The 12,588-nt window shown below is 41.2% G+C and overlaps 2 protein-coding genes across 2 annotated transcripts in view; one reads left to right on the forward strand and one right to left on the reverse strand.

The window, feature by feature from the left end:
• Positions 1 to 12,588, reverse strand: part of clcnk (chloride channel K) — a 73,346-nt gene that overhangs the window by 53,664 nt on the left and 7,094 nt on the right. The window lies entirely within an intron of this gene.
• hspb7 (heat shock protein family, member 7 (cardiovascular)) lies at positions 64 to 11,239 on the forward strand. The gene is made up of 3 exons (XM_069918897.1): positions 64 to 415; positions 3,254 to 3,387; positions 7,716 to 11,239. Exons 1-3 carry the CDS (start codon positions 220 to 222, stop codon positions 7,899 to 7,901), a joined length of 516 nt encoding a protein of 171 aa, XP_069774998.1. The 5' UTR covers positions 64 to 219; the 3' UTR covers positions 7,902 to 11,239.

Consider the following 12,588-nt stretch of genomic DNA (forward strand, 5'->3'; position numbering starts at 1 on the left):
CTGCATGCCTGATGTGGCCAGGGCTAAAATTAACATCAGGTTTTAACATCGGCTGTCAGGCTAGTTGGTAAGAGTCTGTATAAAAGCTGAGTAGAACACCACTGGAGCACAAAAGACGATTCAGACTTCAGACGCTTATCCAGCGTTACCAGATCATTTGGGTTACTAGAAAGGAGCTGATTCATTTGACGGTTGTTACTAAAGGTTTATCTGCCTTCCATGAGTATAAGATCTTCCACTGCTTTCAGATCTCAGCACTGCTTTCACCAGAACACCACTTCCTCCTCTGTCTCAGCTCCCAGCTTGGATCAGTACATGGATAAAACAAGGGGTCTCTTTGGGGACGATTTTGAGAAGTCCTCAATCCTTCATGGAAGCTACTTGAGGCCACGAGATGAACAAATGGGATTTTCAGGCAAGTGATATCTGTCCAAAGGAACATTCATATCGTTTTCCCAGCGGTGAGATCACAAAGGAAAGAGGGGCTGATCTGGCTTTGTTATTTAAATTGGCACTGCTGTTTATAGTTTAAAGTATTTACATCACAAGAAGGGATGAATGTGACATCGAGTGTAATCCAATAGGATCAAAGCTGATGAATTGCTCAAAATCTTTGTGAAAAGTGAACGATAAAATTAAATGAGAATTTCTTGCGAGGCTCAAGTGATCAAATTTGAACTCCAAAGCGTGACCAAAATAATAATCTCCAGCCAGGCATTAAGATGGGCACTGTTAGGCTGACACAAGTCTAACATTAGTCATATTCAGAAAATAAATCTGAAGGTGCCTTTCTGAAAGAGGAATGGGATAAGAATCCCTTAAGTAAAAGAAGAAGGAAGGTGTAACTAACAGCACTTTACAACGATCCTGATTTAGTCTTGGTAATGTTGAGCTTGAGAATCAATTTCTTCTGTTACTATCTCAAGTTTGAACTTTATAAGATTTTAAAAGTTTAAATCATTAGCGCCAGTTCATTGTGAGATCGCAGATGCTTTGGGGGATAATTCAAGTTAGAAGTGTGCTTTATTTGCAGCTTCACATTTCTTGGTTGGAACGAACCTTTGACAATTTGATAAGATAGCTGAATGAAAAATCTTCTGGTGAATGCATGAAACTAATTAAACTGCATGAACTTGCTTGTATGTATTCATGCCTGAAACAAAACTTGAATCTTCAAAGTTCGTTGAATAATCGTGACTTATTGCCCAGTAAAATGATATCTCATTAATTTTCAATCTCTGATGTTTAGAGACTGTAATTTTGATATTTAAATTTGTTGATTACGGGCTTGTGTGACAAGAATTGGTCTGATTTCAATTATGAGAAGAAAATGCTGAAAATAATAAACAGGTCTGGCAGCATTTGACCTTGATATGTCTACCACTTGGTTTTTATTTCAGATTTATAGCGTCTGGTTATTTTGCTCTTGGGTCCTAATTTCCACCACGAGTGTGTTCTCTTAGCCATTCCCAATATGGTTGATGAAATATTTCAAGTAGCCTCGGGTTCATCATGGGAGTGGATAGGTGGAAATCAGCTCTATCCTGCAACTCTGCATCAGGAACTCTGATACACGAGCTGTTCAATATCTATCTGATGCCTGATGTGAAGATTTCACGGTCAAGAATGGCCACTTCGCTCAGACACTGGAGGCTTGGCAACAACAATTGAATCATACCTTCTGCAGAGAGAGGAGAGTTTAAAATAATGGAAGAGAAACTAAGGGAAGAAAATGCAACTGGAAAGCAAAGCAGAATGGATACAAGCGAAAAAAGACTTTCACTGAGAAGCAAATGGCCCGTCGTTATAAACCAACAGCCCTCCATCTTGTTTCATTTTGTTCTGCAACTTATTAAATTGGTGTTTGTTTTTTTTTCTCTCTGTCTGGTCTCTGCAGACATTTGGGTGCCCTGGGGGATGTTGGGCCCAATTTAAAAGCATATGAATTGGATTTGGATAACTCATATTGCCAATGTGACCTCCAGTTCATTTACAGCAACATATTAATGCTTCATGAGAAAAGCATGTGAACTTTATAATCTGCCTGCAGGTGGAATGTTAATGGGATGGAAAGGTCACACCGCTGATTTCAAATGTAAAATGTCCTGCTGTGATAATGACTCATGCTGTTTAGCAAAATGCTGTAAATATCATTCACTTATTTGGTACTGGATTGCTAACTTATCATCACACATGTATAGAACCATCGCAAACTCACCTATAATTTTTCAAGGTGATGATCCCAAGCCTATTTTTTTACTTTAGACCTACAGAACGGTAACAGGCCATTTCGGCCCACGAGTCCGTGCCACCCAATTTACACCCAATTAACCTACTCCTCCCCCCACCTTCCCCCTCCACCCTGGTGGGAGGAAACCGGAGCCACTGGAGAAAACCCACGCAGACACAGAGAGAACGTACAAACTCCTTACAGACAGCGCGGGATTCGAACCCAGTCCCGATCGCCGGCATTGCAGTAACCACTATGCCAACTGTGCCGCCCTATTTGAGAATCTGCCAATCACCATCCAATGATGAGATTCTTTAACTGAGCCAGGGACTGAATTTAGGAACCAAAGGCAAAATAATGCAGACGCTGAAAATCAGAAATGGAAAACGATGGAAATACTGGGAATATCAATGACTGGCCTGGCCTGACTATTTCCAGCATTTTCTGGCTAGTTTTAATTTAATTTAAAACTACAGCAGGGTACAGCAGTTCTTGAGTCCAAATGCACTCAAGTGACCAATTAACCTAACCCCTATGTCTTTGGAATGTGGGAGGAAGCCGGATCACCGGGAGGAAGCCCCTGCAGACAAGGGGAGAATGTACAAACTCCTTACCTTTTGTAATAAAAATCAGGCATTTCCTTGCCAGCGTGAATTGTGGCACTGCAGGCTATACTTACCAACAGAATTCTAAGGAAATCTCCATTTTTAACATTACATTCAAATCACATCTCATTCTAATTTTTTTTCCATACACCGAGCAACATTTGATATTCACCAGCTTTTTTTTGTCCACAAGGCTCCTGACCTACACTGGATGCTGTATTTTAGAATCAACTAACACGAACAAGGTTACAAATCTTGTAAAGGAAGGACTAAAGCCAGGCACTAAATTACTAAATCCAGTGATTTGTTCCTTTGTGGTCTGCACCCATTCACAAAAAAGGCACCATCAAACTCATCTGATTCTTTCATGCAAATGTAGTCATTGATGGGATTGGACGTTGTGTTTTTATCCAACTAGGCCGCCCGGGAAACATGGGCAACGTAAAGACCCTAGGAGACAACTATCAATTCACAGTGGACGTGAACGATTTCTCACCGGAAGACATTATTGTTACCACTTCCAACAATCAGATTGAAGTCCATGCCGAGAAGGTGAGGCATTATTATTGAGCTCCTGATCTCTGTCACATCCAAACTAAGTAAAGAAGGAGAAAATAAAATCTACATTGAGTTTCAGCTAGTTTGATCATTCACACTTCCAGGATTATACAGGCTGCTATTCCAATGTTCTTTCATCATTTTAGTTAAGAGAGCCAAAGACACTTAATTTAAGAACATTTGTACACCTGGCTTCACATACACACAATATAAAGCATAAAGACCAATTCTCAAACACACATTGCATAACTTGCACAATTTAACAACTGTAAGAAAATAGATTGGTGTTCTCTATCACAAGATTTCATCTTCTGCTTTGCACATGGGTATCACCGTGAAAAGTGACCACTACTGAGGGGTTAATCCTATGGTGAAAATGTGAGCGACTGCAGTGTCACCCTCCATTTTCTACCCTCATCCCACCTTCCTCTCCACCATCACCTCACCATGACCTTTGAATCAAGTTGGATTTTTAATCATTGCTATCAGATTTGGATTTTGTTTTGTCACGAGTATTTTTTCCCTTTACATCCCTATTATTAATTATAGCCAGATGTGCTGCTCCTCATCAGTTCTGAAAATAACTGGCTCTTTCTTAGACGTGATCGCAGCAAAGTCAAGCTTGATGTTGGGAATGTATTCTGAGAATTCCAATTGCATTTGAAGCCATTTTCAGCTGGAGTTGTTTATTTTCCAAAAGTGCCAAATATTCAGAGGATCCTGGAATGATAAGGTGCAGAAAGAAAGAATCTGGTTCAGTGCGCCCGAGACTGCTCTTTGCAGAACAGAGGACATTGCAGCACATTACAGGTCCTTCGTCCCGCCCATGCTGTGCCAACCTACGTGAACCTTCCAGAAGCACAGACAAGTTGGGCCAAAGGCTCTGTTCTTTCTCCAGCCCATAAGATATCTGTACAATGTGAGGGGAGGAAAGTTTAGGGGAGACATCAGGGGTAAGTTTTTTTTAACATTGTGGCTGTGTGAAATGCATCGCCAGTGGACGCTGGAACATTTGGGGCATTTAAGAGACTCTTAGACAGGCACATGGATGGAAGAAAACTAGAGGGTTATCAGATAGGAAGGGTTTAATTTTTTTTGGAGGGATATATAGGTTGGCACAACATTGAGGGCCAAATGGCCTGTACTGTGTTGTACAGTACACTGTGTTCTATGTTAAATTCCTAAACTAATCTCACATCTTGTTTTCTCCTGTTTACCTTGACATTTCCCTTTCAAGTACAGTAAAACTTTGTTAGAACGCGGTAGTTGGGGTCCAAGATTTCATACCTTGTTACAGACGAGTGGTGATTCAGGAAGCAGGAAAACAGAATACGGTGACTCAAACCCTATAATAAGAACTTTAAGACCTTTAAACTCCACATATTAATATACATATCTTGTAAATGAGACATAAGAGTCCATTTCTGAATTTATGGCTGTTAGCCACTGTTAGCCTGGCATCTTAAATTCAATGTTTGGGGTTCACAGACACCCGCACTATAAGCGATTCCGCAGATTAACGAATCGCATTCTCACGTGGTTTCACTATATATCTCTCCTAACAGTTCTGATTAAATCTACTACCATCATTCTTTCAGCCAACACATTTCAGATCACAGCTGCAGCAATAAAAAAATTCCAATTGCAACAAACATCCGAAATTCAGATTCATTTCTTTGAATTTTCTCCCAATTTAACATGAAAAGATAGAAAACTCTGCATTTAATGCATCTGAACAGGGCTTCCCTTCTCTGTAAGCTGAGGTTCCATCAGTAAAGCCCACCACCACCACCCTCTCACCTTTCCCCAACCCTACCCCTCAGCACACTGAGCTACGCATTCTTCACATTCTGGATCGGCTCATCATGCTCATAATTTCCTGCCAAAAGTACTCGCTGGAGGTGGCTGTTAAAACACAGATGGGAAAGTGCCAGAGCCATGAGAGGAAGAGGTGATGTAGAGTAATGCGGACTGGTGGTCGTAAGTACAGCTTGCAACCAAGAATGATGCCCATTGCCACTTACAATAGCACTCACCTGGAAAGGTTCCCAACCAAAATCCTCTTATTTGGTCAGTTTACTTCCTGTTCTTCTGTCAAAGGGCGATCTTCCATATGTTGGTTTCTGTACAGCATGTGTGCAACGATCAACAATTCCATTTATTCCTACTGTTATTTCTCCCCTTTTTTATGCAATGATTTTAGGAAGCCGCCCAATGACGCTTCATTGAGTGAGCCTCTCTTGTGTATCTTGTGTATCTTCAGCATATTATCGAATGCATTTCTTCAACTCTTCAGCAAGATGATAATGAAATCACATCTAAAGCTTATTAAATCCCTCAAAGGAATTTATCACCATCAGCTCAGCTCAGTGACCTGCTGCATCCAACTATTACTGAATTAATTTTGTTTTTGACATACAGCATGGTAACAGGGCATTTCACCCCACGAGTCCTTGCCGCCCAATTTACACCCAATTACCCTACACCACCAGTACATTTCGAATGGTTGGAGGAAACCAGAGCCCCCCCCTCATGCAGACACGGTGAGAACGTACAAACTCCTTACAGACAGCGCGAGATCCAAACCCCGGTCCCGATCGCTGGTGCTGTAACAGCAGTGTGCTAACTGCTAGGCCAACCATGCCGCCTTAATCTTCAGTTATTTTGTGTCAACCAGGCTTTGTCATATTAATTCAATTATTAACCAACTTTGAGGAAACAATTTCTTCGGAGTGTCAGATTTTTTTCCCCCACAGAGATATATTTATTCCCAACTTAAAATTCTGGGCCTGATGTAGCATTTACCGTTTGTTTTGCAGTAATTGTTAGGTCTGCTTTGTTCATGAATGAGTGAGACAAACACCAGGCTGAGTCGAAATCAGGGTTCTTTGTTCTTTATTACCGGATTGTAACACTTGCGACTAACAAAGTTAGTCGGAGAATGCATTCTGCCGTTATCAGCAAAATGGTGATTTTTTATACCCTTGGATATGTGCTTAGAACATCATCATATCATTACTTGTCCAATGACTAAAACTGTTGCTATCCTTTCCCTGCTAGCTTCCTGCCTCTCAATCCATCAATGTCTCTCTTATCTTGTAAGTACAAGGATGCATTCACATCTTGTTACAGCCCTGTACATTCCCATCTCATGATGTTTTACCTAACATGTATAGGGCATCAGCTTTAACATTTTAAGTAACTGGTTATGATCCCATAACCATTATTTCACACCTGAAAATAAAATCACCTCAATCACAGTAAATGCTGACCAATGCCATAGTGCATTGGCTTCATGGAAAAAACTTACAACTATACCTTGCCGTAACTTGCATTAGATTCTCATTCAGTTGTTTTTGTCCACACCTGTACTAGCAAGCTGCTGATTTGTAGAAAAGAAATATTAGAAAACACATTCATTGCATTTTATATGTTCACTTTTTATATTGTGAATATCGGCAACATTAATTGTGTAATTCCGAGGGGGAAATTCAGAGCCATTCTCAATTCACTTCCCCCCCGCCCCCACCCCCAAGGGCCATTCATAAATTTGCAGGAAATTTTAATGATCCAGAGAATTGTCTGAGTCAGCTACATAGATAAACTTTCTTGAGCTGCCATATTGCAAATGTAAATCCATAAACAATGTGCTACTAATTCAGACCTATGGCCCCTGCAAAGTATAAGGAACATTCAATTAATAAACTTTAACCAGTGTCGAACCAGCCCCAAAATATAAAACAAAATTAAAATAGCTAAATGACGAAAAGCAACACACCAAATGCTGGAGGATCTCAGGCAGCATCCATGGAAAGCAATAGATACACAAAGTTTTGTTTAGCAGTGTAACACTTTGGGCATGGAACATCTTGAGTGTCCACTGACTACAACTTCCAAATTTATTATGATCAAACAGCAGAAAAATGGTGTTGGACAAATGTTCGTTCCCAAAATGCACTGCTTAGTGGATGTTTCCAGATTCCTTAAGACAAAAATATTCACCCTCCAACACACTGAATCCAAAGATGATCCTCCCTTTCCCACCCCAAAATGCCAGCGTTGGGTAGAGGTGGGATGTGCCTTCCATTTGACCCTGGAAACATTTTATCTCAAGACAAAATTAATTCAAATGTTGCAAATCCTTGTTCCTTTAGGTATTGCTCAAATAGCAGTGATAGTTTCTTCAAGATTGACACTTCTTACTCTCTCAAATCTGTAGCACGGCGAGCACACATGCCAAATTACGAAAGGAGTCCTTCACTTTCCCCAGGGTTAAAATTTAACACCTGTGCAAATGCAAAGCGATTGTTTTTCAATTTCAGCTTGCTGCAGATGGAACTGTAATGAATACGTTCACACACAAGTGTCAGCTACCAGATGACGTGGACCCCACCTCTGTGACTTCTGCCTTGGGAGATGATGGGACGCTGACCATTAAAGCAAAGCGGCATCCAGCCAAGCATACTGAGCATGTGCAGCAGACTTTCAGAACTGAGATTAAGATCTAAGTGGAGAGCACTGAGCCTGGCTTTATTGTAATGGTGTTTGGTAATGCCAGTAGTAGTGTATCAGTGTGTGCTGGTGTTTATCACTGCTTCCTGCCAGTTTATTATTGTAAACTATCATCTCAACTCTTTTAAGCAAGGAAACATTGAGGACAGCCTGTGAAACGGGGTCATTGACACTTCAACTGTATTACCTTAGTTACTTCATTTATAATACATTGCTAAAAGATGATTTGCAATATAGTGAAAGCCACGTTTGAATGCTTTGTTCCACAAGGGAGGTGAAGAATGTTCTGTGTGTGAATGGTCCTTTACTGTAAAGTACAAAGATCAGTAACATAGATAGCAACTCTTAGTTGACATCAAAGGTCTAAATGTCCTGTTTATGCTATTTTGTATATAGATTTGCATCATTCATTATTTGACAAGAATTTAATTTCTTTGACTAAGACAGGTGTAAAAGTGTGTGTATGTTGCGAATGATATTCCAAAGGAGGAACACTGTAGAGGCAGAAACTTTGTGCAGACAATGAACTGCTCGAGGAGCTCAGTGGGGCAGGCAAACAATAGATGACTGGAGGATCTATGCCCCAAGTCTTGATGAAAGGTCCGATCCCTAAACGTTGACAGTTCTTTCTCTCCCACTGATCCTGCTCCATCCATTGAGTACCTCCATTGTGTTTAGCTTCAAATTCCAGCACCTGCAAACTCCTGTGTCTCTCGCGAGCTTCTGTTCCTCTCCGACAATGACAAAGTTAACTGATAAACCCATAAATCCAGAACATTCGATGAAATGAGGGGCTGTGATGGATAAAAGAACAACCATTGACTTTGCCGCAAATGACCATGGATTAAACCATCACTCCAACGTTTTAGCATCAATGGCACTGAATTCAGTCCCTCTTAAAGAAACCAAGTGGATCTGTAGGCATTGAGCCCTCCAGGATTAATCCTCACCCATCACCACCACAAGTGGTTTATCTCACCTCTGTGAGGGGGGGACCTTTGTGTGCAAATTAATAACGGCAGTTCTCTACACCATAACAAAAATATAATCATTAATCAGCTGTGACATGCTTGAAGCATTAGTGGTTACGAAAAGTGTTTTTTTCAAAATGCAACTTTGTCTTTTATTTCTGTGCTCCCCTAACCTGTAGCAGCCAGTTTCAACTGTACAGAAGTACAAAAAAAGCTTAAATTTATCTGTCCTTCATGTGGTACTACTTGCTTTCTTAAATTCTATCTTTATCTTGCCCATGCTATTCAGCAAGTATTAAGAACATTAACATTCTTCCTTCTCAATGTAAAAAGCATGATTTCCATTCATTTTCCTCACACAAATCCTCTTTATAATCGTCATTTTATTTTTTTTCTGGGGTATAGCACCTCAGCACATCGTTCAAACATCAAGGGGAAATTTACACCCAGCCACAACTATTAATACTTGCGGGTGATTTGCTAGCCAATTATACTCACGACGCAACACTCAGTTTTATTGATCTCAGTGGAACTGAATGTATAGAGGCAAATACAACTGGGGACCAATATTCTCAATATCATTATGTATCTACTCCCAAGATAAGGTCTTCCAGTCCAGATCATCTAAGATGTTAATCTTCTTCAAAAAGTGTGGAGAAGTCGAGGTTAATGCCATCTGGTTGGAGAGTGCCCAGACGGAATATTAGGTGTTGCTCCTCCAATTTACGAGTGGCCTCAGTTCGGCCATGCATGAGGCCGTGGACAGACTTGTCGGTACGGGAGAGGGGCACAAAACCGAGGTGGTTGGCCACTAGGCGTGGGTGTAAAAGTGGCACTTCCTACAGCCACTGGATTCCCCTCGACCATCATCTACTCAGTCTTTGCTTCCATCTCCCCCATTTCCTTTTCATCTGCCCTGGCCTTCTCTGCCCCTAAGCCGCAAAAACAGGGTTCCTCTTGTCCTGATGCACCACCCCATTAGCTTCTGCATTCAAAATATTATCCTCTGTAATTTGCATCGCCTAAAACATGATCCTACCAGCAGACACATCTTCCGCTTTCTGCAGAGACTCCGTGGCTCCCTTGACCACACATCCCTCCCCACCAAAATCCCCCCCATCCCGTCACCTTCCCCTGTGGCTGTAGGAACTGCCACTTTTGTTCCCACACCTAGTGACCAACCACTTCAATCCTGAGCCCCTCTACCGCATGTCTGTCCTTGGCCTCATGCACTGCTGAACCAATGGCGTTAACAATCAACTTCTCCAGTTTCTGCTAGCTCACTCCCTCTTCCTCATCCTTCTGTCTTCTTTCCTTCCACTCTCTACCCTCTCCATTCACAGGGCCACCCCTCCTCCCCTGCTTGCTGTAGTGCCCTCCCTCCCTTATCCATAATGTACACTGATTGGCTTGCTGAGTTTCTCCAGCATGGTGCTTTTACTTTTATACCAATACCTGCTGGTTATTTTTCATTATTTTTAAGATTATTTTTCCCCATCTTTGGAACATCTCAGACCATTCTACCCTTCCATCAAAACACCAGGCCTTCTTCTGATTCAGCCCATTTGGAAAGGAATTCCATTAATCCTTGCTGAGAATGCAATGAATTGTGATGAATTTCCTTGAAGACATGTTGTAATGTTACAAAGTCCACAGCCTTTCTGGGTCTTACTCCCGAGACATTCATTATTAGTCAATGTAAAGATCCTGGGAATCTGCAATTACCTCTTCTACACACAAAGATTGCAGCAGAATTAAGCTGTACTTCTACTTCGCGGCAAGTTCCACAGCAGATTTACTAGTGTACATGGTACTGTGAACACCTTTGCTCTATTTTAGGCAGTGCTTTAAAGGGAAGAGTCATCAATTCAATGTTTACACTTGCCTTCCTTGACTTGAGAATAGGTCAAGTCAAGTTCATTGTCATCTAATTGTACAAGTACAACCTGACGAAACAGCGTTCTCCAGTCCTCAGTGCAAAACAGGCAGACACACAACCAGACCTAACACACATGCAGACACACAATACATATACAAGAAGGTCCTTGTTCACCCTTAGCAAGGTCAGTCACGCATGTTGCTATTAGACTTCACATGTACATGAACAGGTAATTAACATGCGATTGACTAATAGAAGTATCAATCAAAGTAACTCTGGATATTTGAGAATGAATCTACATTCATACTTGCAAATATAAACAGTACAAATTGAACTTTTTATTAAAGAAATTCTGGACATGTGAAGCCATTTTTTATTCCATTCTCAATATTTTATTCATTTATGATCCATGCAAGTGTTGGTATTACTTTTACGTACATGTATTTTCCTTCCTATTGAATCTAACAGAATTCTACTGTATTTGAGATTTAATAAATAGCAACTTGAATAAATATCTTAATTTGTGGAATTTTTATTTTATTGAGTTTAGCCTTTGCTCATCTGGAGGAGGTGTACATTACCAGAAAGCTGTGAAGGTTGGTCACAGGCAGTGACTTCCATTAACTTGGGAATAATGCGTATCGTCCCCATCCTTGAACTCACATAGCTGGCACCAGTTCACAAAAAGGGGAGGGAAGGACATAGAAAGGAGAGTGATAGAATCTCAAAGCAGAGCCAACAAAAGGGAAGGGCAACAATATAAGTTGCATTTCATCATTACCATCGCATGCCGCTGCATGGTCACCCAGGACAGGAGTGCTGAAGACCACCACACTACTTCGACTTTTGATCGACTTCTCAATGCTTCCACTTCTTTTCTAATGCTTACCACAATACTCCCATCACACATCCTTGCCCTTCCATAGACTCCACTCCAGAAAGGATGCTGCTAACTTCACTGAAATTGCCGCAATTCCTTTTTTTGGTTTGCTTTAGAACCTATTCAGGGTTTAGCAGGAACCGTGGCTTCAGGGCATCACTGGACCTCTGATTCACATAATACTTCTGTTCCCTGGCGAGGCTTATAGGAATGAATCTATTTAAGTGCGCATCTTTATTTAAGATTGTTCTTTGATATCTGACAATTTTATGGTAGTCTAATGAACCAATGGCTAGGCAATATGTTGGGATGGAGGCTAAATCATGTACAGTGGTCTCACCACATGGAGAAGGTCTATTTTTCATCCCTGAGTCAGCCACAGTAAACATCAAATTCTGTCTGAGGCTATCATCAGAACATTGTGCTCGAACACTGAAGCCAGATCTTCATGGCAGGCTGTCTGAAAATTGTTGAACGAGCAAGCTAATTTCTGCCTGAAACTGTCTCTCCCTGACCCTTCTAATGGCAGCTGCACCAACTAATCGTTCAGTCTCATGTTAGCCACTCCGCAAAGCAAATATGGTTGGCAGAGCATCTGGCAGGTCTCAGTGGCGAAGTCACTGTCACAATTGGCAGAACATTAAACTACACAGAACTGAAATCCACAACATGGGGCTCTATGTCACTGATTCAGCCAGGTTAGCAGTTTTGTTGTCTAATTAACCATAGACTTAGATGATAAAACACCAACTAGCCCTTGGTCCCGCCACTGTGATGCTCCTATAGTTTAAAAAAAAGCTAGTCAGTAATGACTGCTTGTGAAGAAGGAGGAATGAGAGCCAGCTGCTGTGGCCCAGAAAGCAGCTGCAATCCATCTGCTAATTCCTCTAAATTCTCATTTAGACCAGTGGCTGGCAATAACTGAGGAAATGAAGCAATTTTGAAAGAGAAAA

Source organism: Narcine bancroftii, chromosome 2, assembly GCF_036971445.1.
Source record: "Narcine bancroftii isolate sNarBan1 chromosome 2, sNarBan1.hap1, whole genome shotgun sequence".
Lineage (NCBI taxonomy): Eukaryota > Metazoa > Chordata > Chondrichthyes > Torpediniformes > Narcinidae > Narcine > Narcine bancroftii.